The 26,592-nt window shown below is 47.4% G+C and overlaps 3 protein-coding genes and 1 long non-coding RNA gene across 19 annotated transcripts; 1 reads left to right on the forward strand and 3 right to left on the reverse strand.

The window, feature by feature from the left end:
• Positions 1 to 5,396: 5,396 nt before the first annotated feature.
• LOC100833798 (berberine bridge enzyme-like 28) lies at positions 5,397 to 8,873 on the forward strand. Of its 3 annotated transcripts, none has more exons than XM_024460429.1 (2): positions 5,397 to 5,834; positions 6,118 to 8,873. In XM_024460429.1, the coding sequence occupies exon 2, from the start codon at positions 7,100 to 7,102 to the stop codon at positions 8,726 to 8,728; it is 1,629 nt and encodes a 542-aa protein (XP_024316197.1). In that variant the 5' UTR covers positions 5,397 to 5,834; positions 6,118 to 7,099; the 3' UTR covers positions 8,729 to 8,873. The 3 variants fall into 3 exon arrangements, with proteins under 3 accessions (XP_024316197.1, XP_024316196.1, XP_003571166.1); XM_024460428.1 differs by having other exon boundaries at positions 5,397 to 5,825; positions 6,094 to 8,873; XM_003571118.4 differs by having other exon boundaries at positions 5,397 to 5,825.
• A 3,213-nt stretch (positions 8,874 to 12,086) lies between these two features.
• Positions 12,087 to 12,722, reverse strand: LOC104583983 (E3 ubiquitin-protein ligase EL5). The gene has a single exon (XM_010238043.1). The coding sequence runs from the start codon at positions 12,720 to 12,722 to the stop codon at positions 12,087 to 12,089; it is 636 nt and encodes a 211-aa protein (XP_010236345.1).
• A 4,005-nt stretch (positions 12,723 to 16,727) lies between these two features.
• Positions 16,728 to 18,790, reverse strand: LOC112271412. The gene has a single exon (XM_024460430.1). The coding sequence runs from the start codon at positions 18,084 to 18,086 to the stop codon at positions 17,019 to 17,021; it is 1,068 nt and encodes a 355-aa protein (XP_024316198.1). The 5' UTR covers positions 18,087 to 18,790; the 3' UTR covers positions 16,728 to 17,018.
• A 2,868-nt stretch (positions 18,791 to 21,658) lies between these two features.
• Positions 21,659 to 26,581, reverse strand: LOC100834411. 14 transcript variants are annotated; one of them, XR_002964327.1, is made up of 4 exons: positions 25,945 to 26,581; positions 24,831 to 25,209; positions 23,423 to 24,427; positions 21,659 to 22,534 (listed from the first exon to the last, which is right to left on the reverse strand). It is a non-coding gene; the product is annotated as an uncharacterized LOC100834411 (long non-coding RNA). The 14 variants fall into 14 exon arrangements; XR_002964325.1 differs by adding an exon at positions 22,570 to 22,648 and having other exon boundaries at positions 21,659 to 22,387; positions 23,423 to 25,209; positions 25,945 to 26,567; XR_002964320.1 differs by having other exon boundaries at positions 23,423 to 24,921; positions 25,015 to 25,209; positions 25,945 to 26,566.
• Between the last annotated feature and the right edge of the window lie 11 nt (positions 26,582 to 26,592).

Genomic DNA, 26,592 nt, shown 5'->3' on the forward strand with positions numbered 1-26,592 from the left:
AATGTAAGGTGTTTAATCAAAATAAACAAGATTTTGAGTTTTGTCTAAGCACTCGTGCCTGTGTTCTATTGGATAGGTAATTAATTAGACACCTCTGATATAAAAATAAGCAATGGTGTTTAAAAGTAAACCAGTTTATTTTTTTTATTTTTTGATGAAACAACCATCAGCGGGTTATTTATTGCCAAAGGACGATCGAAAAAGAATTTCGACCACCGAAAAAGTGGCCCCGTTTATAAGGGAAACTGGACCGAAAAACCGAACAGAGAAAAAACATAGAAAAAAGAGAACACTAGAGGTTGGAGGTAGGGTTCAGAGGGTCTAGAGAAAAACCAGTTTAATTTTGAACACCACCTTAAGAACTTTGCATTCTGCATGTTCTTAGGCTCCAAATTCTTCAAAAACGGTTTACCGTTCTCTATTCATAGAGATCATAGTGAGAAAACCCTCATAAAACCATGTTGGTTTAATCCCGTCCCTGTCTTAATCCAAGGAGAATAGAAGGGATTGGAAGAATTCTAGTTCATTTTCTTTTAAATCCTTTCCGACATATCTATAAACTCTATAAAGTTGAACTCCACTAAGTTAATTTAGCAAGATGCACATGCAGACTATCCACGTCACCACCATGCTCAGCCTGGGCGTAACATGGGCAAAATAAAAAATAAAAAAACAAATCTCGTTCGGTTCCCTCTCCTTGCTCAATCTGCTCGACTTGGGAAAAGAGAAAAGAGAATCCCATTCCTTTCCCTCGCTCGATCTGCGCCAACAAGCGCCGGCGAATCGGAGCGCCACTCTCCTCCGGCTCTTGCTCCCTAGCGCCCGAGGTCCCACCACCCCCTGCTCCCTCGCCCATCCTGCCTCACCGCTCCAGGCTCCTAGCCCCTGGAAATCGCAGCCGCTCGATCTCCGACCACCGGCGTGGCTGCCTTCCTATGGACGGTGGAACTGAGCTGCCATGTCATCGACGTCTCTTCGAGATCCAGCCGCCACCTGCTCCCCAAGTGCACCGATACTACAAGAGAATCCTACATTGCCGGCGGCCCGAAGCCTCCGGCAAAGGCCGTCGGCACGAAGGCATACCAGCAAAGGCTTCTTTGCCGGCGGCCTTTTTACGGGCCCTTTGGTAAATCCTTTGCCGGAGGCTTTTTGCGGCTCTCGGCAAAGAAAAGTAGCTAACGGAACGAAACGGCACATGATGGCTTTGCCGGCGGCCAGCCTTCGCAAAGAAAAAAAACATAATTAAAAAATAAAAAGTAATTTATTTGCCGTAGACTGCAGCCCTCGGCAAAGAAAGTAAAAAGTAATTAAAAAAAGCAACACCGCCGGTGCTGCTGCAGGTCGCCGCTGCTCCTCCTCGCCACTGCTCTCGCGCTGCTGCTGCTGCTACTCGCTGCTGCCCCTCGCTGCTGTAGGCCGCCGCCGTTACTCCTCGCGCCGCCGGTGCTGCTCCTCGCCGCTGCTCTTGCGCTGCTGCTGCTCCTCTCTGCTGCTGCTGCTTCATGCCCCGCCGCCGCCTCTCCTCCTCGCTGCTGCCGCCCCGCCACTGCCTCTGCAACCCCGCCGCGGACGCTGCTGCCGCCCCGCCGCCGCCGCTGCCTCCACCCGGCTGCTGCTGCTGTTGGAGAGAGGGGAGGAGCCGCGCAGGGGAGGAGGAGGTGCGCGGGGAGCCGCGCAGGTCACCGGCACTCGGCCGCGTGGGGAAGAGGCGGCGTGCACGCTGCTGCCCGCCTGCATAGGAGCCAACGGAGAGGGAGAAGGAGAGAGCTCGTGGGGGAGAGAGATGATAGAGAGATAGGGCCATAGGGGGAGATAAGAGAGAAAGAGAAAAAGAGACGTGGCTGGAGGAGAGATCGGGAGAGATAAGAGATTGAGAGAAAAAAGAGATCGGGGGAGATAAACGATATCGATCCGTGGCGCGGTCACGTGGATCGGTGACGTGGCCGAGACTAGGCTGCCGGCAAAGAGTTTCAGGGGCTTTTTGGTTGACTACCTGAGCAGTGTGTCTGAGAAAAATTCGTGCCTGCCACTAGCCTGAGATTTTACTGTATTGCGCCTATCCAGGCATATTTGAGAAACTGTGTTCGGTTGGTGGCCCTGAGAAATTAATAAAGGTAGTACATATGCATGGCATTGGGTAGAGAGAAAGTAGATCAAACAATTAAAGAATCAAGTGCTTATGCCTAAGCTCAGGCCTCCTATTTTGGTGGCCTGATTCAGGGTAATTGCATGCGTGTGGGCTCAGGTCAGGCAAGGGAAAAAAGAGTCAGGTAAGCAACCAACCAAGACTCAGGCTTTACTCAGGTCAGACAAATTTGTCTCATGGTGGCAACCAAACAGCCTCTCAGCCTTATTTCTTTTCTTTTTCTTTTGCATGTATAAAATTCGTAAGACTTGACCCATTTAGTTATTTATATTAGTCTGTAATTTTTATCCCAAGTTTGCATACCCATAGCATGACACCATGCAAAAAATTGTCAATTATTGATAAAGTCTTAGTATTATTTCATTTTTTCCTATTAAACGGCTCTAGAAAATGATAAGTAATTATTTTTACATATGAGGTGTTGACTTTAATTCATATTACTCATCACTGATGCTAAGTGAAATCACGGTAAAAAAAATCAACTCACAAACCGTACAAATTATTGCGAAACTTGGTTCGGGACTTGAATTAGAAGGTTCATTCTCGAGATCGTTCAATTTGTGAAGAATGTACCCTTTCACTTTTGTGTATTGATTTGAAATTTTTATCCAAACCTTATATACCCAGAATATGACTCCATGACAAAAAATTGCTAATATTTGACAAAGTTTTAGTATTATTGAATTTTTTTTCTCTAAAACGGCTCTAAATACTGATAAATAATTATGTTTACATAAAAGTTTGTGATTTTAATTCACATTACTCATCATTAACAGTATATGAACCAATAGTGAAAGAATCAACTCAAAAAGTGAAAACAATATTGCAAACCTTGTTCAGGACTCAATTTGGATGTTTGAGCGCTAAGTTCAGAAACTTATACGAAGATGTTGCAATTTGTGAAGCATGCACCATTTTGATTTTGCGTATGGACCTGTAGTTTTTATCCCAAGTTTATATACCCATAAAACGACACCAAGCCAAAATGTGTTCTTTTTTGACAATGTCTTAGTATTATTTCATTTTTTTTCCTATTAAACGGCTCTACAAAATGATAAGTAACTATTTTTACATAAAATGTGGCCATTTCAATTCATATAAGTAATCATTAATGACAAATGTAAGCACAGTAAAAGTTTCGACTAAAAAATGAGTCAAATTAATGCGATGCCTTGTTCGGGAATCAAATGTCGAGGTTCACTCTCGACATCGTGTATTTTGTAAAGTATGTACCATTTTAGTTTTGTTTATTGACTTAAAAAATTTATCCCAATGTTATACACCTATAACATGGTACCATGCAAAAAATTGTGAAATTTTGGCAAAGTTGTAGTATTTTTTTTTCATTCTTCCCTATTAAAAGGCCGTAGAAAATGATAAATAAATATTTTTACATAAAAAGTTATCATTTTAATTCACATTTCTTTTCATCAATGCCAAATGAAATTACAATAAAAATTGGAACTCAAAAAGTGGTGGTTTAAATCATAATTTGAAAGAAGAGAGAAATGAACACAAACAGGAAAAAAACAGACAAAACTCTTTGCGGGAGGCCTTTTTTGCCCGGCCTTCGGCAAAGAGGCCTCCCGTCACGGTGTCGTTAGCTTCAGCGGCAAGTCCACGTGATCACCTTCTTTGCCGGGGGCTTTTGCTTTGCCGGAGGCCTTTTATAGTCTTTGTCGGAGGCTTTTCTTTGCCGGAAGACTCATCCGGGAACAGGTGATGCCGGCCCACGCCTGGGGGCAACTGTCGCACCAGTGGCACGTGGGGTACTACCGCTGCGCGACGCGTGGGCCCTGTCCCCGAGTACCCGGGAGGGTTTCGTCCCGGGCAGCAGCCACGAGCAAGCCGGCAAGCTACCAACTCGGAAGGGCTAGTGGGGCTTCGGGGAGTATTCCCGCCTGGGCACCTCCCGGGAAGCCGCTTCCCGGGAGGGGGGTTCCTGGTGCGTTGGACCTGGGCGCTTCCCGGGGAGCGACTTGCCGGGAGAAGGGGTTCCCGGACGCAGGCTCTCGCCTCAAGGGTGGGGCCCAGCAAGCAGAGCAACAGCTACACGCGGACGCGTGGCGGGCGTCGGGCGCGCGGCCTCGCCAGGGCGAGGAGTGAGGCGCACGGCTCATTAAATGAGCCGACAGGAGAGCGTTACCCGTCCAAATCAGGTGAACAGTGGCTGTCCAATCCTACCCTAGGGTTTTAGACCGCTAGCGGCGGAGGTGGCGCCCATGCGTGCCACCAGCTCACCGGGAGGGAGTTGTATGCCTCCCCGTTCGACACTTGTAATGCATGCGCCCCGGCACCTGTGGCATCCCCTTGATTATAAAAGGAGGACCCCCGCCGGCGGTCAAAGGGTTCCACATCTTTCTGGGGTTCAGCCAGTTCAGTCGGTTCGCTAGGTCCTTCCCTCTAGCTCGTTGGTTTGTCGGCAGAGCCAACTCGTAGTGCACACAAGCAGTGGCCTGAAGTAGAAAGTAGTATTTAGCAAGAAAGGAGAGAGTGCCCGGGGACCCACCCCTGGCAAGGTGTAAACACTTGATCCATAATCAATACTAGATCAGACAGGCATGACGTAGGGTTTTACACCTCCGGGTGGCCCGAACCTGGGTAAAAACGTGCGTGCATGCGTTCTTGGTTTGTGCGCACCTCAGGTACATCACTTCGCCGGTCGTGAAGGACCATCGGCCACGCCGGCGATCGCCGGAGCGATCCCCGATGCCCCTGCCAAACCTAAAAGGGGGCCGCGACCGCACGCTCCCGGTGTCGGAGCCCCGCGCGACGACAGCGAAGATGTCAGTTGTATGTAACTTTATTCGGTCCTAACTAGTTAAGTTTCAAAACATATGCACAATGTGGATACTCGGGAGACTGAATTCTGGATGCTAGAGACGGTTGGTTTCATTGCAATAAAATGGAGCCGGGGAGGGGGTCCCTGTTCATCTAAAAATGTATATGCATGCACAATGTGCAGGGTAATGCGATTTCTATTTGGCGACATAAATATACGACATGTACGTGTGTGTTCAGAGTAAATTGCACAAAGACACATATATAGCGGCTCTTGTAACAAAAAACCACGAACCCAAGGGTTTTTAACAGATACCCACTAATCATACGCTAACAAGTAACAAAAAACCCGAAATGGCTGGTTTGCCCAAGTTAACTGCCCGTGGCCCACATGTCATACAAAGCATCCTAATTACTAGATCAAGTGCAAGGAAACGGCTCGAGCCGACATATGAGCCGGCCCAGGCTATCCCCTTCAGGGTGGCTTCTCTCAGGCATTACCTGTCGTCTTCTTCCTCCTCCTCCTTGATCCATTGCCTGCTTCTTCACCGGCGAGCATGACCGCGACGCCGGCGGTGATCGGCCTGAGTTCTTCCGCCCCTCCGCCGCCACCGCTCCATCCACCAGCCTCGCATCAGCAGCCGCAGCCCCATCCGGCCGCTTCCCAATCCCATCAGCAACCACAACCCCATCCAGCCGCCTCGCATCAGAAGCCACATCAGCCCCATCCAGCTGCCTCGCATCAGCAGAAACAGCAGCCCCATCCGCCATCCTCGCATCAGCAACGGCCCACGATTTGCTTCAACACGCGCTGCAAGGACCCCAAATCGGAAGGCCCACACCACCGCGGCTGGCGCCTGCGCTCCGGCGACTTCAGCGAGCTCTGCGACCGATGCTAGTACGTACGGTAACTCCTTAATTAACTCCCCCCCTTCGCCCCGCTCGATTCGTGCTTGGGCTCCTCTTCTTCTTCCTCCTCCTCCTCCTCCTCCTCCTCCTCCTCCTCCTCCTCGCTGCAGTTCGGGCCTTCGGGTCCCCAGCCGTGCTTCGGGGCATTGGCGCGGGAGAGGCGGATGAGCGGGCGGAGGCTGGGGCGGTCTAGCTCCTCCAAGGCGAAGAGCGGCGGCGGCGCGCACCTGGGCGTCGTGAGCCCCGTGCGGATGCAGGATCTAACTCCGATGGGGATGCAGGATCTAACTCCGATGGGGCTCCGTCAGCATGGAGCTGTGCACACACGGGCTCAAGCTTCGGCCGCCTCCACGGCTCCTCGGCCGCCGTCGGGGGCCTCTACAGGGAGAGAGGGAGGGAGGAGGCGAGGCAGGCGGCGGGCGCGGTCGGCATGAGAAGAGCCAACAACGATGGGAAGAGCCAGATGCACTCGCAACCGGAGCTGGTGAAAAAGAACCTGGAGTGAGAAGAGTGAGAGAATGGAGAGAGAGAGGGGGGGGGGAGCTGCCGGGAATAAGCCGGCTTGAGCGGCCGGAAATGAGCTGTGAGGCAAAGAACTGGTTTCTGTGTATCACATGCGGGCCATGAAGGTTAATTAGTCTTAACCGGTCACTTTCAGATTTTTTGTTATTCATTAGTCTTCATGTCGTGGGTATCAGTTAAAAAAACCTGGATTCGTGGTTTTCTGTTACAAGAGCCGCTACGTATGTGTTTCTCTGCAATTTACACTGTGTGTTCACATTCATGAATACGGCACGAGCAAATCTGACATAAGCTTAGTCGCATATTTAGACCAACATCGACTTATGCTTAACGGCTACTTGTTGCACGTCGCAAATTAAGACAAGGCACGTGGCCACTACCTAGATTGTTTACCAAGAACTTTCGGTTTCTAGATAGCCAATTGAGTTCTTTTATTATGCCGGATGAGAAATATGAAACAAGTATGTACTGTAGCATATCCGGCACAATCTTTATTTATGGAAGCTGCCTCTGGGATCGGTTGATTAAGGATTGAAGCTTTCTTATACTGTAAGTCAAGCAATACAGAAAACATAAATAAGGAATGCCCCAACGGGGTAATCATGTGGCAAATACTCCTGTCTTTGACTTAGTGAACCCATCGTATTATCGGATTATCAGTACACTCTATATATGTAGAGCTCGATCGATTCAAAGCAGCAGCAGCACTGCATCGTCGGAAGACGAAGCAAATTAAGATCAATGGCTCTGTCTCGAAGCTCAAAGCTAGCACTTTCCTTCATCTTCTTCTCATGCTTCTCTCCCGTGATCCCTTCCCTAGCTTCCTCCGATGACTTCCTCCAATGCCTCTCGGAGACCATGCCAAACAACCTCGTCTTCACCCAGAGCTCGCCTTCCTTCACATCCATCCTGGTCTCCTCCATCCGCAACCCCAAATTCTTCACGCCGACCACGGTGAGGCCGCTCTGCATCGTCACGCCGACGAACGCCTCCCACGTCCAGGCCGCCGTCATCTGCGGCCGCCGGCACGGCGTGCGCCTGCGCGTGCGCAGCGGCGGGCACGACTACGAGGGCCTCTCCTACAGGTCAGAACGAGCCGAAGAGGTGTTCGCCGTGGTGGACCTCGCCAGCCTCCGCTCAGTCAGCATCGACGCGGCCACGGACACCGCGTGGGTGGACTCCGGCGCCACGATCGGCGAACTGTACTACGCCATCGCCAAGGCGAGCGGCGACCGGCTGGCGTTCCCGGCGGGCCTGTGCCCGACGATCGGCGTGGGCGGGCATCTCAGCGGCGGCGGCATGGGCATGCTTCTGCGCAAGTACGGGCTCGCCATTGACAACGTCATCGACGCCAAAATGGTCGACGCCGAGGGCAGGATCCTCGACAAATCCTCCATGGGGAGCGACGTCTTCTGGGCGATCCGGGGCGGCGGCGTCGGCGGGAGCTTCGGGATCGTGCTTTCATGGCAGGTGAAGCTCGTGCCCGTGCCGCCCACCGTGGCCACCTTCAGCGTCCGGAAATCGGCCGCCGAGGGCGCCGCGGGGATCCTAGCCAAATGGCAGGAGCTTGGAGACCTCCTCCCCGAGGAGCTCTTCATACGGGTGCTCGTCCAGAAGCAAGGGGCCAACTTCCAGTCCCTGTACCTGGGCACCTGCGCCGAGCTCCTCCCCGTGATGCGCGCCGCGTTCCCGGAGCTGGGCGTGAACGCGACGCACTGCAAGGAGATGACCTGGGTCCAGTCCGTGCCGTACATCTACCTGGGCGCCACGGCCACCGCCGAGGACCTCCTCAACCGGACCACCTCCCTGGACACCTTCAGCAAGGCCACGTCCGACTACGTCCGGCAGCCCATCCCGGAGGCCGTCTGGGCGGAGATCTTCACGGCCTGGCTCGCGAAGCCGGAGTCCGGGCTCATGATCCTGGACCCCTTCGGAGGCGCGACCGGCAGGGTGCCGGAGTGCTCGACGCCGTTCCCGCACCGCGGAGGGGTTCTGTACAACATCCAGTACATGAATTTCTGGGGGAAGGATGGTGGTGGCACGGCTCAGGTGAAGTGGATCAAGGAGTTTTACGCCTTCATGGAGCCGTACGTGAGCAAGGACCCCAGGGAGGCGTACGTGAACTACAGGGACCTTGACCTGGGCCAGAATGTCGTCCTCGGTGACGGCGACGACGGCGTCACGAGCTATGAGGACGGCAAGGTTTGGGGCGAGAAGTACTACAAGGGGAATTTCGAGAGGCTCGCCATGGCCAAGGCTGAGATCGATCCTGACGACTACTTCCGGAATGAGCAGAGCATCCCTCCACTAATTTGTGAGAAGAAGCAGACGTTGAGGAAGGCGGCGCACGGTCACGCTCAAACCGTGTAGTACCTGCACACAATTCACTCCTGCTTATTACAGCATACTGTATGTTATCTTTCTTGTTTTTTCCATCGTGTGTTTTGCGTGTCGGCGCCTTTCTTTGAATTGTATGCTCGATTGCTAATCGAAACCAGACTTTACGACTATCAAAGCATCCTCTCTCTTTTTTTTCCCCCCCTTCTACGTATCACTTTTCTGTCACGCTTTGAGCTTTATGTCTCCACGTTACACCTGCTGGTATCGAGTAAAGAAAGAATTCTTTGCAACGACACCGTTGTTTCTGATCTCTGAAACTCACGCAAGTGTCAACTTTGTTGCACGCTCACTGAATCAGTTACTAGGTTGTTTCTGATCTCTGAAACTCACGCAAGTGTCAACTTGTTGCACGCTCACTAAATCAGTTACTAGGTTGTACTACTATATGAAGTTGATGTCTAAGCTTTGCTTGCTCAGATGTCAAAATGGAGATGGAGAGACCAGTCAGGCTCTGTGAGTTTAGCTCAATAAATTAAACAGAACTACGAATATAAATCGATCGCTTTAAGAAGAAATCCTGTGTAGAATATTGCTGTATCTTTGTCACACTTGCAGTTCAGGTGCATCAATGGATGTTCTGACTGATACTGAATTAAATGGTGCTACAACAATAGAGTAACAACTCTGGCAATACTCAGAAACTCTGGCATCCTTAGAGTAAATAACTACTCCGTCATAGCGACATCGGAGACATCAGTATTCATCCATCAGTAGCCCGTTGAAGTGCAAACTAAAGTTCAGTACTGTTCTATTGAATTGATGCACCTAACAGTTTACCCAAAGTAATATATTTCAACATGTTCATCCGTCAGAACGTAATTATCTAGTATTCGAATTGAAGATAATTACCGAAGTGTATCCATCCTACTCAGACTCACCGTGAAAGTACTAAAATACCCTTTTGGGAAGAGAGGGTGTGCTGAAGTAACTCTTGTGTGGAAACAAGGGACTTACATCGGTTCGTAGGCACTGTCTCAGGTGGTGTGGAAACCAAGGTATTCTCACTTTTTGGGAGATCTGATGAGAGCCAAACGATCTTTTTTCCGTTTTGGATCATTCTCTATCAAGTATAGCTCTCAAGTGAGATTCTGGGAGAATTCTTGGCTCGGTGGTCGTCCCCTTCGAGACCAATACCTTTCCTTATTCCTCATTGTTCGTAACAAACACGATACCTTGGCACAGGTTCTCGTCTCCTTCCCACCAAATGTGTCCTTCAGGCGCAACCTTGTCGGATCTAATTGGTGGATTGGACCAACCTCCTGACTCGCCTTACTACTATGAACCTATCTCCTGGACATGATGAGTTTCGCTGGAATCTTCACCCCAGTGGTTTATTTTCGGTCAAATCAATGTACCATGTCGTGGTCCATGCTGATATGCACGCCGATATCTAACAAACGTATATGGAGATTAAAGATTCCTCTAAAAATTAAAATTTTCCTTTGGTTTTTGCGGCGGGAGGTCACTCTTACTAAAAACAACCTGTTAAAGCGGATTTGGAAGGATGAGACCGTTACACACCTTTTTTTTCCGATGTGATGTCTCTCGATCTGTGTGGTCGATGGTCCAAATAACTTCAAATCTTTATCCTCCCCGTGATGTTGCTCACATGTTTGGGCCTTGGTTACGGGGTGTTCACAAAAGATTGAGCGCGCTTCTTATGTTCAGGGTTGCTGTTTTATGTTGGGCTATTTGGCTGTACAAAAATGATAATGTTTTTTTAATAGAAAGAATTTAACTTCTCCAATGCAGGTTTTGTATTCTTGCATGCATTGATGTCGTACTTGGTTTAACTTCTCGAGCCGGCAGACCGTCATTTGGTTTTGATGACGTGCAACCAGCGGGAGCAAGTTGTCAGTGACATTTTTACCCACTATGAGTGGCGGTCTAGTATCCGTCTTGATGTTGATTGAATCGTTATATTTGTTTCATTGTAATAAGTTTGTTCGATACTTCCTCCTTCCCAGTTTATTTGTCGTATTAGCATCATCACAATAACCAATGAATCCATCTATGCATGCAAACCGGCTGAAATCATAGTTAATTTCTGGCTTTTCGAGTCCAGCGTGTACTGCTCCTTTCCCACGGCTAGCCATCAGCCCACCAGTGCATGCCCATGCATGCGTGCATGTTGGCCCACAGCAGCATGTGCCGCCTGTGTTTCTCCCCAAGTCTACACTCGCGGAGTGAGCTGCATTAGTTACCGACCTTAGACGACATTTTTTCTGGGAAAAAAATAAAAAGCTAAGGCGACAAGTAAATTGAGAAGAACTGAGTACTTAATTATTGGATGTGTGTGTTTCGAAATAGAGACCGGAATGTGATATTGTGTGATTGTTTCGCTCGATATAACATTGAGATCAATAAAATCTTTCATTTTCGAAAGAAAAAACTAACTCCTGTGTAAACCATCCTAGCAATCAGATGACTTAGCATTGAGAATGCACCCAACTAACACAGCGACCAAACGAAAAACCTAAAAAAGGCAAAGCCAAGAAGTGTAAACGTTCGCGGCGGTCAAGCAAACATGAAGAAACTACACATTCCACGACCAAACATGAAGAAGGAATTAATGCTGAATGGCACACCGTCTTATAGAGCGAGCCACTGGGTCTTGTTGACCCGGATCTGACTACACCACTAGTGAGTCTCACAAAGTCCACAAATCCAAGTTGTCAGGAAGGCGATGGTACAATCGGACATTGATCGAACGTAGGTGCACACACCCGAAACCTTGCGGGTGAAGAGCTAAGGATCCATTCCCTCCATTTCATAAAAGTTGACGTATTTCGTTTCGTTAAGACAAGCTTTTGACCAAAAATTACTCTATCAATATGTAAGTTATATGATACGAAACCATGATCATTAGCAAGAACTTTTAAAGACGAATCCATTGATATAAATTTCATGTATGAAAAAATACATATCAATAGAGTTTCAATTGATCAAAGACTTATCTTAACGAAACAAAATACGCCAACCTTTGTGAAATGGAGGGAGTACTACGAGTGGAACATTTACCTTCACATTTTTTTCAACAGTTTGACTGACCATGCAAATCATATAAATTGGGACGGTCACACTAGAAGCATGGGTGTTGACAAATGCCAGTGTTAATAGAAAAAAAACTAACAATGCTATTATGCTACTAGCGCTACATGCGTGCTTCTGAGTTCTGATCGACCAGAGAAGTAGCTGCTCACAGAATGCCAATGTGCATCCACGGTTCTGAACTTCTGATCCCGCGCGCGTTTTCTGTCGCCACCAACTCATCATGCAAGAAACAATATCTGAAACGGACATGGCAAATTAATGTCAGCGTACGTCCTCACACAATTTGCTCCGGCAACAACGGCGCGAGCACGTTGCGCCGGCAGACGGGGCACGTGGAGTGGTCACGCAGCCACAGGTCGATGCACCGCCGATGGAACACGTGCAGGCACGCCGGCAGCCGCTTCACCGTCTCCCCCTGCTCCACCTCGCCCAGGCACGCCGCGCACTCAGATGCGCCGCCGCCCTCCGGCTGCTCGTACGTCGTCGGGATATCGTCCGTCGTTGCCACCCGCGCGCCGCCTCCTCCCACCGGCGGCTCCCGGGCCAGAACGACCAGGTGACGACCCTGTCCTGGAACCACAAGGTCGCTGCCGCTGCCGCTTTCTATTTCTGGCCGTTGGCTTGAGCGTGCGCAGCACCGGCACGGCAGGAAGAGCAGCCAGCCGACGGCGCCGCGGAAGCACCGGCCCAACGTCGTCGACAACGGGAAGTACATGTCGCAGCAGTTGACGTACATGCCGCCAGCGATGATGACCCAGAAGAGGAGGACGACGGCAAGCACGGCGACGGAACAGTTGCTGAGTCGTCCACCACGCGACTCGGAAATGATCAAGGAGAGGAACATGGACGCGCCGCCGAAGCACACGATGCTGACCATGGCCAGCAACAACACGCGGCCGAAGCAACCCATGGCCTCAGCTCGCTATGGCTAGCTAGCTAAGCCACCAGCCAATACTTCTTCAGCGGTTCACTCTCAAAGCCTCGGCGGGGGCTCGATCAGGTGAATCAGCTCGCAGGTCGTCGCGCAAATTCCATTTCGTACCGAGGAAGCAAGCGGTTCACTCCAAAGCCCCGGCGAGGAAGCAAGCGATCAGCCTATGGGCGGCTCATGTACATATGCAAGATTGATTTCGGCACTAATAATTTGTTTAATAATACGGCATCGGCATCGCCTAGATGATCGGTGTATACGTCGTCGCCGGCATTTCTACGGCGGCCTTATGCGTTTGGACTTTGGAGTGGTGCGGAGATGGCGATCGAGGTGCTGGAAATGCATAGTTGAGGATGATTTGCTCTAAGCGTACGTCGCAGGTGCGGCAAAAAGATGTGTCACTTGTTCACCGTTCCCTTTCTTTTCTTTTTTCTGGCTTTTGTATTTTGTATTTACCTTTCTCTTTTAATATATTTGGCAGTAGGTTAACGGGTCGGGTTGGCGGCATCCGACAGGTGGGCCCCATCTATAAGAAATCAAGTCAAACCGCCAAATCACTGAGTTTCGGACTGGTTGAGGCAAATTTACTCAAAATGTGTGATTTTTTTGCGGACAGTTTTTTTTGTTAACTGTGTCATGATCCATTTTTATTCGGCTCAATCTTTTTTTTTCTAAAAAAAAAGATTGAGCCGAGTTTAATTGCAGTCAATTAGAAGAATAAAGAAGAATTACTGCATTTCGTAACTTATTTTTTCTCTTTTTATTTTGTTTCTTTTTATTTAGACCTTCTTCATATTTAGTTTTATCTATTAATTGATAGTATCTACCGGCGCGAACTCGAATTTGATCGCCTTCCTTTCAATAATAAAAACTCTTTTGTTTGTAAGAAAGGAATGAGAGAGATATGGATTAGAAATTGAATTTCCCCTTTTTTTTCTTTCTCTTTTTTTCTATAGATCAGACATTTGTTTATGGAAGAAAAATAAAAAGATTTAGTTCATATTCACGAAGCCCCAGATTTTTGGGCCGAGCTGGATTTGAACCAGCGTAGACATTTTGTCAACGAATTTACAGTCCGTCCCCATTAACCGCTCGGGCATCGACCCAGGAAGAATTTGATAATCTATGATTAATCTCCTTTCATAATACTCCCTACCCCCAGGGGAAGTCGAATCCCCGCTGTTCGGCGAAACCACTGCCCAAAATTGTTGATTTTTAAATTTACTCTCAGTTTTTTTTTCTAGAATACACCCAATCAGGTGTATCATTGATTTATAGAAGAAGAATTTGCTCCGAAGCGGCTACATGCCCAAAGGGCCGACACACGACATAACTAGCCGTTATCTCTCCACTTTCTCGGGATCGACCCGAAGCCTAGACCACTAAGGAGCCCAGCACGAATCCAGGCCTCCGCCTCAACACTTAAGCCACTCAGAAAGGAAGCTAAAAGGACCGGGGCATGGTCGAAGACCACCCTATTCGTAAACCTCCAGACCGACCAGAAAATCAGCGACGAGCTCGTAGAGAACTCCTTGCGATCCTTGCCGGAGAGGGGGATAGCCAACCACCAATCAGAGAGAGTGGCCTCCGGCCCAGGCATCCATTCCACTTTTCCCCACTGAGCGAGGGCCTGCCACCGGACTTGTCTCACAAAGGAGCAGCCGAGGAGGAGGTGAGAGATAGTCTCGTCCTCCTGGCCGCACAGAGGGCAGCTCTCCGGGTGATCCAAACCGCGACAAGCGAGCCGGTCAGCCGTCCAGCACCTCCCACGACAGGCAAGCCAGGTGAACAGCTTGCATTTAGCCGGAGCCTTAGAACCCCAGATCAGCTTGGCGTAGTTGAAGTCCAAACGGCCCTCGAAGAACGCCAGGTAGGCCGATTTGGCCGAGAACTTGCCCGTAGTCGTCCAACTCCACCGGAAGACATCGTCCCCAGTGCCCAATTGAACCCGCTGAAGTCTTTCCCAGATAGCAAGGAACTGAGCCAGACCAGCATCGTCAAGGTCAGGGTCCACAGCAGCCACCCATCTATTATTGGCACAGGCCTCGGCCACCGAGAGGTCACCGTCCCGGTGGGGCGCGATTTTAGGCGCAAGGTCTGAGATGCGCCAACCGTCAATCCATGGAGGCAGCCACTTACTCTCAGTTTTTAAACACACATGTTGCAATGGCTTGCTGTTTGGCGGAATTATATCTATTAAAATGTATTGCCCATGTTTCCCTGGCAGTGCGGACATTTGGGTGAAAGTCGTTAGATGCATCCAATTCAATTAGATTTAAGTCGACGAATCAGAACCTTTGGATTCATATCTGGATCTCATTTTACTCTTCTTTTTTAATCATCTGTTTCGAATCTTAAAGCACAAATCATATCCAACTGTTGAGAAATCAACTTATCTCTAACTAAAAATCACTGAAAATCAGACAATTTAGATATAGCAAAACCGATTCAATTAATATTCCTTTAGTGGTACTTTGTATTTTCTCATATGGAGACCAGGTTCAGCCACATATTCAATTTCCCTTGTATGCAACATCCCGCAGCTTGAATGAAACTGCATGTGGGTACTTTGTGCACGCACATGAACTACTTCCTACTTCAATTCTTTTTTTCTTTGAGAGGACTTCATTCAATTCTTTCAAAACATCATATGCAATACATTTCAGCAACCGGAAAAAAAAGTCGTCAGTGTGTACAATAGTTTCTGTATGCGACAGGGCCGTAAATCAGGCATCACGATCTATACCCTGTCCAAAGCTTTTACCTTTGTTATTGCAATCTCCGTAACATTCCAAAAGCATATGCTCGAGTCGACGACGCTGTTGATGTAGAGAAATGCAGATGGCATACGTCGAGACCATTAAAAGATGGGATATATATGCATCCTTCATCTACGGGAGAAAAACACTGGAAGAAGAAAGTTCCAAAAGGACTAACTGGTGTGTTCCTGATCGATCAAATGTCAGTTCCCTCTATCTGCCTCGAAGGATTTAAGCCTGTGTTCAAAACATTTGATATTGGGCAAAAAGAGTACTCGGCCAAAAAGAAAAACACTAAGGCCCTCTTCTTTTGATCAGTGCAGCCGACAGCTGAATCAGAAGAGAAGGGACAACGAGCAGTGAGGCCAGGAGAATGAATCCCTTTTTGGAAAAGAAAAAAAAAGAGAGAATAGCTAGCTAGGTGTATGCTTATGTAAACATTAAAGTTCACAAAACCATACTTTTTTGAGCTAGGTTTTAGTTACCGGACAACGGTTATGACTACTGTCTTACAAAACCATAGTTTTGAGACAGGCCTTCTGACAAGACCCAATTCAGGTAATTAAAGGTGTTTGACAGTATTTCTGACAAAAGACCCACTGTCAGGCGACACGTCAGACAGACCGGTTTACAAACGTGTTGTACATAATTATGTTTTTGCTGGCATTTTGGCTTTGACTCAACACTTCCTGGGTGGGCAGAAGCTGGCGTGAACAAGAAAACGAATCGACACGTTCTGCCCAAAAAACTGTGGTCATGAAAGACTATTCGTCCGGCTTTAGGAGGTGCTTTAGCTTGTGCACTTGTGCCAACGCAGCCCCGATTGCTGGACTTTTGGATCGAACTGACCCCACCTGCACTCGATTCACGTACGTTTTCTATTCCGTTGCCCAATGAGCTGAGACTAATACGACGCTGATTCATCGGCCGCCGCACGCGCTTCCCATATGTCCCGCACAACGTGTGCAAGGACGCTTCTTATTGTTGGACTGGATTGTTCAAACTAAGCGCCCAGGAAAAGCGGACGGAGGGAGCAGTTATAACTGTGTCCGGTGAAACCTAACCCCAAGAAGTATGTTTTTTATGAAATTAACTCTTCTACTCCCTCCGTCTAACAAAAAATGTCTTAACTTTGACCAAGTTTGAATGCATCTATACACTAAGTCATGTCTAAGTACAATCAAATTTTGACAAACTTGAAACATGTTTTGTTGAACAGAGGAAGTATAAAAGAAGTTGGCTTTATTTACGCAGTCTACAAGAAGTGGGTGGTGATGATAATCGTTCCATGTTCAGTTGGAATATGGAAGGCAAATTGGGCAGGATGCAATCCACCAAACTAGGGACTAGTACGCGTCGTCCTCGCGCGAGAGCCGCCGGATCTTTTCAGTGCCCGCCAACCGTCGTCAACGCATCATCTTTTGCATGCATGGCTTTGATCATGCAGGCTACGAATTTACACACCTCCATATAATTTCGAGCTCTGTAGTTCTGTTTTACAAAGAACAAAGATCTGTCACACCATTTGGGACGGCAGCGGTGCAAAAACGCTGCACCGGCAGACCGGGCACGTCGTGTGGTCGCGCAGCCACAGGTCGACGCAGTGCTGGTGGAACATGTGCAGGCACGACGGCAGCCGCTTAACCATCTCCCCATTCTCCACCTCCCCGAGGCACACAGCGCACTCCGATGCGCCGCCAGATCGCCCTTCGCCATCCTGCTGCTGCTCGTACGCTGGAATGCCTTCCACGGTGGCCTGCCGCGCGCTGCCGTGCACCGGCGGCTCTTGGGGCAGCCCGTCTGCTTGACTACTTATCTGCACCACAAACTCTGGCAGAGCAACGGAAGCGGGGCCGCCATCCACGATGCTCGGGCGCCCCCACTGACACGGTAGGCAGAGCAGCCGGCCAATCCCGCGGAGGCACCACAGGGGCGTGCCCAGAGCCTTGGCCGGCCATCTCCCCATGGCCGCCAACCATTGGTAGGACAGCTCGAAGAAGGCGTGTTCTTGGCAGATTTTTGAGCTGACCATGAACCAGACGAGGAGGACTATGAAGACCACGGCGACACCGGCTCGCACGCCAGTGCCGGGCTCCAACAACAGAGAAAGAACACACAAAAATAGATCGACGTAGAACCAGATTGCTCCAATCATGGAGATGATGAACATGATACCGAAGACCAGAATAAACATGCAGTCGAAGCAGTCTCCCATGGATGCCAGTGCCGGGCATGTCCGTAGAACGGCGCTCAGGCACCGCAGCTTGGCAAGTTCGACGTGCTCCGACGGGCACGGCAGGCAGAGCAGCCGGCCGACCCAGCGGAGGCACCACAGTGGCGCACCGATAACCTTGGCTAGGCATCGCCCCACGGACGACCCTTGGTACTGGTAGGGCTGTTCGAAGAAGTTGCGCTTGCAGAACACTGCGCCCAACATGAACCAGAAAAGGAGGCAGAAGGAGACCATGGCGACACCGACTCCCGTGCCAGGCTCCGATAACAGAACGACGAGCATGCAGATGAATGTAGTCGTGCCGACGATGAAGAGAAAACTAAAAAAGACCAGTTCAGGCACGAAGTCCATTGATGCGAGTGCGCTACGAGTATATATCCTCTGTGTTTTAGGCTAGCTGTCTGTCAAATGGGTAGCAAAGCTACCATCTACACAAACTAATTTTGCATATATAGCGCTTAGGTATGAAGGATGCATATCTTAATGAATGGTCTCGACTGCCGGCGCGCTACATCCGCAGCGTGGTCGACCATATGCTCTTGGAATGGTGCGGAGAGTTCCGTAAAAGAAAAAATGGTGCGGAGATCGCAATAGATTGCAATAACAAAGTAGAAGCTTTGGAAAGGGTATTGGTTTCCACAAGACAATCGTCATGTTTGATGTACGGCCCTGTCGTGTACAGAAGCTAATCTACACGTTGACGACCTTTTTTCCGCTTGCTAGAATGCAATCCCTCTGTTCCTAAATCACTACTGGAAAAACAGAATTTGCTTTTTTTTGTTAGGTCAACCACACGACTTTATTAACTCGCTAATACTTGTTTACAATTAGTCCGTATACTGTGTGACAGAAAACTAGGAACTGACTCTATCCAATCTGACGACACGCCATGCAAGACGGCAAACCTAGCACACTCATGGGCTGCAAACTTAGCACCACGCCTAACAAAAGACACCTGAAAACTGATAAAACAACGACTCAACTCTTCTATCTGCAGAGAATAGGAGCAATCAATGCTCGGTGTAAACAATGCTTGTCCCAGGGACGAACCAGATCTTCACAATCTCAAAGATAACTCTCGTGAAGTTTTTCTCCCTTGCCAAGCACACTGCGTCCCGTAGAACAAGGGACTCGACGATCAGAGGGTTAGAGATCCCCTGATATATTCGACTCCGAGCTGCCACAAATCCATTAGCATCTCTCGAGCCACACAACCACTTGCTGCTCGGCCATCAACATCACTAATAGCGCCATCGGAATTGATCTTGAAAACTCCAGCGGGAGGGCCATTACAAGTACACGATGTTCTGGGCTGTTTCATCTTATCCCCATCCATCTTCTACTCTGGGAGCAAAATCGTCTCCATGCAGTTTCAATCGACTTGCCCGCATCCCTTGGCAAAGACGCACATATGCTGAGGGCCAAGAGAAAAGCACTCGGCAAAATCACAGCCCACCGTAGAGTGGGCGAGAGGCACTTGGCAAAGTGCTGGCCGAGACAAATTAACAAGGGCCAGGTCACTTTGCAAAATAATAAAAATACAGTCGGCAAAGAGCAGTCCACGCCAAAGTTGGTGTTCACGTGTCCCGGCCCGTCGTGGTTGATGGATGGAGAGAAAGCACATTCATCATTGTCAAGCGTCTCCTGAAAGACACCCGGCAAAGACTCTTTGTTATTTTTTCTATTTCTCTCTTGGTTCAAAATAGGATGTCAACCATATATTTTTTAGTTTAAATTTTCATTTAGCATTAATGGTGATTAACTTGAACTAAAATCACCACGTTTTTGTAAAAATGATTATTTATCATTTTAGAATTGTCTAATATGAATAATTAAATACTCCCTCCGTCCCACAATTCTTGTCTCAAATTTGCCCTAAAATGGATGTATCTATTCCTAAAAGGCGTCTAGATACATGTAATATTCTGACAAGAATTATGGAATGGAGCGAGTAATACTTAAAGATTGTCAAAAAAAATTGCCGGCATGGTTCCTTGTTATGGATATATAAGTGTTTCCATAAATATGACAAGTTAATGCACAAATTTATATGCTTCACAAAATGCACTATTTAGAAGAAGTTTCCAAATTTAGGATTTAAACCTCCAAACTTAAAGTCTGAACTAATTAAGTTTTGCAATAATTCGATCACTATTGAGTTGAATTTTTTTTACTGGAGTTTCATTTAGCATTAATGATGAGTAATGTGAAATCGCCACTTTTATTTACCATTATCTAGAGTTCTTTAATGGGAAAAAATAATAATACATAAAATCGCCACTTTTATTTACCATATTATGGCTATATAATATTAGGGTAAATAGGACAAGTCAATAAACAAATTTAAATATGATACTATCTTGCCAAGCAAATACACGCAAAAATTTAAAAGAAAAGAAGAAACGTTTGCCTTACCAAGTCTATCGAGGATCCCAACACTCGGCGAAAACGAAGAGCGGCAATCGACAAAGCTTCGCTAGTGCCGCATCTAGGTCGTCCACGAGTATCCACGACCGACGTCGATCCATGCATCACGTCACCTCACCGATCCGGGCGACATCACGATGGATCGACCCCCCATCCCATCCTCCTCCTCAGGAAAATAATTTTTTGCTATATCAACAGCTTCAATGTCAGATGAATATTATTACATGCATCGTAAAATATATTTTCGTAGTTCCTGCTTTTACACTGTATACGTTAACAATTTTTTTGCAGGCAATCAACGGGATGGGAAGGGGGGGGGGGGGGATTCCCCACCACTATATTATTACTTCAAAGAACCAGAGTATTACAATAGGGGGGGGGGGGGGGCATAGACACGCCACAAGCGGATGACTACCTTTTTTAATTGCATTTCAATCCAAAGTTCATAGAAACTACCTAGTGACTACCACCGAAGAAGCGATCTCCGACATGCACGAGAGGAGTGCCTTCGACGTCCTCGAAGGGCAAACCATTGCCGAGTCAGTATCAGTTACACAATCTCCACCCGCTTGGTCGGTGGCTGAGTGGATCCGAGCACCAACAAGTCTACGAGTGTTGTTACCCAGTGTATCTAGTCGAAGGGCGTCACATAGGAAGAAGATGGAAGCCAGCATAGCTAAGCAAAATCGACTAGGGATGTCTCCCCATTCCATAAACATAACCTCAACAATGGACCAAGAGTAAAGAAGCAACACCTTCGAAAAGGAAAAAATGATGCCTTCCAAAAAAGAAAGAAGGAAAAGATGCAATAACGCCTTCCAAAAAAAAAGAGAAGGAAAAGATGCAATAACGCCTTCCAAAAAAAAAAGAAGGAAAAGATGCAATAACGCCTCCACCGTCGATCCGTGACACCGGATCTGGGGTTTCCCCCAAACTCATGGATGCTCTGATGGAATCCAAAACAGACGGCCTCCAAGGAGTTGAACGGCACCCTCAAGAGTCACCGCGTCATAGGCACAGAAGCCCCAGATTTCTCCGCTAATTCCAAGAACCGAGCACATACTTCGTCGTATTGGAGCAAAGGAAGCGCATCATAGCATGGCAGCCCAGAAAAATGGCCAGATCCGACGGCCCAGACTAGAAGCGGCGCACGAACACCAGCCCACAACGACAGTTGCCCAGCTTGGATCTGAGGTGCAGACCAGTGCCCCGCCTCCCCCACCAGACAGAGGCACGCTTGAAGCTGGATTTGGATGAGAAGGGGCAGGCGACCTTCCTGTCCCTGGCTGTCACCGGATCAGGACGCCTCAGAGCGACGGAAGGCCCGCAGACTGTAGTCCATCGCGGGGAGATGACGACAACCTCGCCTTGGGAGGCGGCGGCCAGGGGCGGAGCCGGGGGGGAGCGAGCAGGGGTCAGATTGTTACACCCTAGCCTGTTCCGGTGGGAGTTGTTGCCGGAGACAAGCTAGACGGCGGCGCCGCCAGACTAAGATATCGGGAGAGAGCGTTGTTTCATTTCTTTTCATCGATAACGTTCTCAGGTTAGCAAGCTACCTCTTAGTAGTCAAAGCCCAACAGCCTCCTCAGGCCCAAACGCTAAGTTACATACTTAAAGAAACTGGACAGGCCAAGCAAAACTGAAGACAATTAAACTGTACTTGTTGCATCAGACGGAGGCTCGTCAGATGTAACATTGTCCCACCCACCCCTCCCCCCTTGAGAACCAGCTGGTCTCCAGGCTGGGGCATCCAGGGAAACTGGACTTGAGCACCTCGTAGTCCTCCCATGTTGAAGAAGTAGCTGGAAGAGTAGTCCACTTGATTCTGACTTGAAGATAGGCCTTGTTCCCTTTTTGATCAGACGGCGTTCGAGAATTGCTTCAGGAACCAGCTCAGCAGCGTCCAACACAATTGGGTTTGGTAGTTCATTTGACTCTGCTGTATACTTCGGAATGAATGGTTTCAATTGCGAAATGTGGAAAACTGGATGCACCATGCTAGAAAGTGGCAACTTGAGTCGGTATGCCACTGATCCAACTCGCGCCTCCACTTCGAAAGGCCCATAGAACTTATATGAAAGTTTAGGACAGGGACGACTCACCACTGAGGATTGTGTATATGGTTGCAGTTTAAGAAGAACCTTGTCACCCACTTGAAAAGATCGGTCAGTACGATGACGATCTGCCATATTCTTCATGCGAAGACGAGCTCGCTCCAGGTGGTTCTGCAAGAAAACCGAGTGCTGGTGACGCTCCTGGAGCATATCTTGTACACTGTGATCTTGAATCGATGTCAGATCAGGCATGATGCCGTACGATGCATCGTAACCATAAATCCACCCTCCAAAAACCACACCTTTGACAGCAGCCCCCTACACAGCAAAGGAATTAACCCCAACAATCATACCGTAGGAACTATAGCCTCGATATCTCCACTCCGTTAGCCGAAGCAGCAAGAGCCATCAGCATAGGAACTCTTCCATATGCTGCCATTTGCTCATAACTAAAACCACATATCACAAAACCATATTTTTCTGAAAATGAACTATAGCCTAGAACAAAGTCTACTCCCTAAGCAAAAATATACAAAAAAAAAATCCTCTCAACACTGCAAATCCTAGCAGTCGATAGGCCAGATTATACATCAGTCAAATTCCATGCTCATCAATTTCAGACAGGTATGGCACACGCGACACATGACAACTACAGTAACCACCATCAACATAAATATATAAATAGAGAACTTGGATTTAATAACAAAGAAAAAGATTTAACAACTACAGTATCCGGCCACGCCCCTTGCCTTCTGGTGCTCCTTCCTCTACATGACCATGCCCGTGCAACATGGAAGGTACTCTTCATTGAATGACATAGATTTCATATAAGCTATAGATATGCTCAAAGAATGAGACAATCTGAAACTAAACGGTGGCTACATATGACCTTAATAAGAACAAAGGTACAATTTAATCTACGATGCTTCATTTTGGGTAAACTATGTTCTCTCACTTCCGTCAAATTCTGCTGTGAACTAAGCATGATATAGGAGGATTTTTTACCACAACAATAAAAATCTAGATAAATCAAAAGAAAACTGATCAATACAAACCTTCTTTGGAAAGTGAAAATCGAAGTTGCAGAGAGAATGTGCTTGCATAAACCATCAGATTTTTTTTACCAAAAAATAGAACTGATTGAAATCGTAGAAGCAGATAACCTGGATATTTATTAAAATATGACATGGTCAGGTGGCAGCTCACCTTCTCGTGCCTAATCTCTTTAAACTGGATCCACACACTTGCCTCAAACTTGACCCATGGCTCACATTCTCAGTGTCGTGAACCAGTAGAAGAATGTTAGACATGCCAACCTAAGTCAGTAATAAAAATAGCACATTATATTGAATTACTTTTCACATCACATAACCAGGTAAAGATCAGTAGAGAGATAGGGACAAAAAAGCAACAATGTAATCAACAATCACATATCATGTTTTGCTTTCCAATTATTCAACTTCCAAAAAGCTAGATAAAAAGTAGCATTGCATCTTTTCTTATCAACATGAATAGCAGGTACAAGCTCTATTTTGGCATTGGCATTGGCATTGCAAATAGCAGAAAATGCAAGATTTTAATTTTTTTCCTAAGGTCAGCATTACAGGATCAATCACTATCTGTTGTTGCATGTAGTTCAAAATAAGACATTAGAATTTCCTCGATGTTACAGTACATAGTAACTAAAAGCTTTTGCATTGAATTCAATTAATTATTTTACTCTTCTTTTGATTGGCTTTCTAAGATTCAAGGAGACATATGCTTGTTCTGTTGTTGGCTTATTACTCATTACAATTGGTTCTAGATATTTATTCTGGTTCTCACAGTTCAATAAAGAATATTGTTCAGATTCACTGATCTGTGCCTTGTAACTGGCCCTCACTACATGATCATAATGTAGGCTTGTAGGAGCAGTATTTCCTTTCAACCTCCTCATTAGAAGCGTTCCGATATTATCCACTTTAAAGAATCAAACCAAAGAGAGAAAATGATTATTTACTATAAAGAATCAAATCAACAGAGGGCAGTTAAATAGTCTGACTACATGCATGGAAGATCGATCTAAAACAAAATAACTAAAATGAGCAGAGCACGCACCGATCATATTACCACAAATTAATTAAACCTTTTTGAACCCGCCTTCCTGCACACGCCGACATTGATGGACTGGTCATCAAGCGGTCCTTCCCCTTCTTTGGCGAAGACACCAGTCTACAGCAATTCCTCCTCGGATACGGCAATGTCAATAGCGAATCGAACTTGTAAATTAACAACAGAATGAGATACTACCGAGTTTCAAGAAAGGAAGATGGAAGGAGTAGGATGCAGTTGTGCAGGTGGGGAACGGGGCTGTGTGAAAGTATAATAAAACAAATTTATAGACTCTACTTTTTTTGACAAATGAGTATGCACAATCAAGGAGTAACATACATGACAGAGAGATTATTTGTCCATCATCGCATGAGTATGGCTTTCCTATGTTACATTAGAGGGACATGGTGAAATCTAACATGAAGTGTTACCTGACATGTAGCATCCAAGGTTCCAATAGATAGATTTCATTAAAAATCCTGAACTGTAGCATCAAAGTTTCAGTAGATAGATTTCAACTTACCTGACATTACTAAGTTCATCATTGATACTTCAATTACCACATTAAGTTCTTCCAATGAATATGGATGCTCCGGGTCCTTTACATCTCTAATCTGATGTAAGATTGTAAATGAGTACAAAATTATTATGCTAGCAGGACCCCGGATTAATAACATATACCATGAAAGCAAGCTACACCTACATACATGCAGAAAAACCAAGAAAGAGGATATAAAATATTTCTAGCTGGTCTATAGGCTCTGCTGCATTTTCATATGTATTTTCTAGTGGCAGCCAAATGCGCCTCTCTTTTTTTCTCATGAACCACAGGGTTAGCATTTGACAATTCCATGACCATTTTCCTCTGCAAGACAACTAATTTGGATAGGACGGACAAAATCCTGCAGGTTAAAAGCACAAGAATTGTCAAATGGTAATTCCTGGTTGCAAATTGTGTCAAGTGGAAACTTACACTGTTTCTGCAGGTTCCAAAATTTGAATAAGACTGACAGACTGATAAAAGCTAACGTTATCTTAGGCTTTCTATATCTTTCCCCACTTTTTGACAGTGAATTTGTTAACTTATCCTAGATACAGGTTACAGCAAGATAATATTTTGTGCCCTCAAACAAGTACACGAAAATACTCAGCCCTTGCTCCCTCCTTCAGGAGCTTCCATACCCTGTCCAGACGAACACTGTGTTCCCTCTGTTTCTCTCTTACATCTCTTACTCTCCAGTAAAAATATTATTTGATTTTTCGACACAAAGATTGTTCATTCTGAACAAAATAGATTGGCCCTTCCACTTTAAACCTAGTATTGGATTCTTCACAATACAACAATAATTTACCTGGCATGTAGATTCTGGCAATACAACATTATAAGAATTCACAATCGAAATACTTCATACAATCTCCCTCTCCTCCATTCCACTCAACCAAAACATCTAAAGAACCTAAGGTTCAATAAATTTTCGCTTGTCAGATCTAAGTTCCCACAAAGAGAATCGACCCCCCTCTACTAAAACAGATTTCCATCTACAGAACTCATAGTTCAAGAAATTTCTCACAAATCAAATCTAAGGTTCCCAAAGAGAAAAACAGGGGGATAGGGAGTGGAGAGAGGATACCCTTACCTGAATCGCTTGCCGTCGCCTGGATGTCAGAGGTCGTTACCGGCCGGATTCCTTGGTGCGGCAGTGCCTGCGTCATCCAACAGAGATGCAGGGGTGTTGAGCGAAAATCAAGGAGGGAAGTGCCTAGCGAATGGAACAGAGAGGTGAGGCGAGGTTCAAGGGCGAGTCAACGTTGAAATCCCGCGAAGGACGGCGGCGGGGATCAGCGCCGAGGCTCGTCTCCTTCCCACCGCCGCACGCCTCATCTCCTTCCAACGGTCGTCGTGACTCACAAGCCTCCCATCAAGCTGGAGGCAGAAATATCTCCGCGCTCTACGCGGCCGGCCAGGGGCTGGAGCCTCGAGCACCGACATCGTGGAGGAAGATCTGCAGGGCCAGGGGACGGCGGCGGTTGAGGATCCGGACAGCAGGTGCTGGGCGAGGACGACGGCCGGGAGCAGAGCAAGGCCGAGGGTGCCAGAAGCCCAGAACACACCCGAACACACCCCCGAACCGATCACTTTCACACGGGTGATTTCTTCGCCCTTTCACAGGGGTAAAGATATGCTTCCATGTATCTGCGGTAAGATTTATGTGCCTTTGACGATCGGATTTCATGTATACTAGCTTTGTACGCTGCGCCGTCGATCACTTGATCACCTTGTTGCC

This window comes from Brachypodium distachyon, chromosome 3 (assembly GCF_000005505.3).
Source record: "Brachypodium distachyon strain Bd21 chromosome 3, Brachypodium_distachyon_v3.0, whole genome shotgun sequence".
In the NCBI taxonomy this organism is placed as follows: Eukaryota; Viridiplantae; Streptophyta; class Magnoliopsida; order Poales; family Poaceae; genus Brachypodium; species Brachypodium distachyon.

Coding starts and splice junctions, on each gene's coding strand:
- LOC104583983 (XM_010238043.1), bottom strand. CDS start 12,722: ATGGGTTGCTTCGGCCGCGTGTTGTTGCTGGCCATGGTCAGCATCGTG.
- LOC100833798 (XM_024460429.1), top strand. CDS start 7,100: ATGGCTCTGTCTCGAAGCTCAAAGCTAGCACTTTCCTTCATCTTCTTC.
- LOC112271412 (XM_024460430.1), bottom strand. CDS start 18,086: ATGGACTTCGTGCCTGAACTGGTCTTTTTTAGTTTTCTCTTCATCGTC.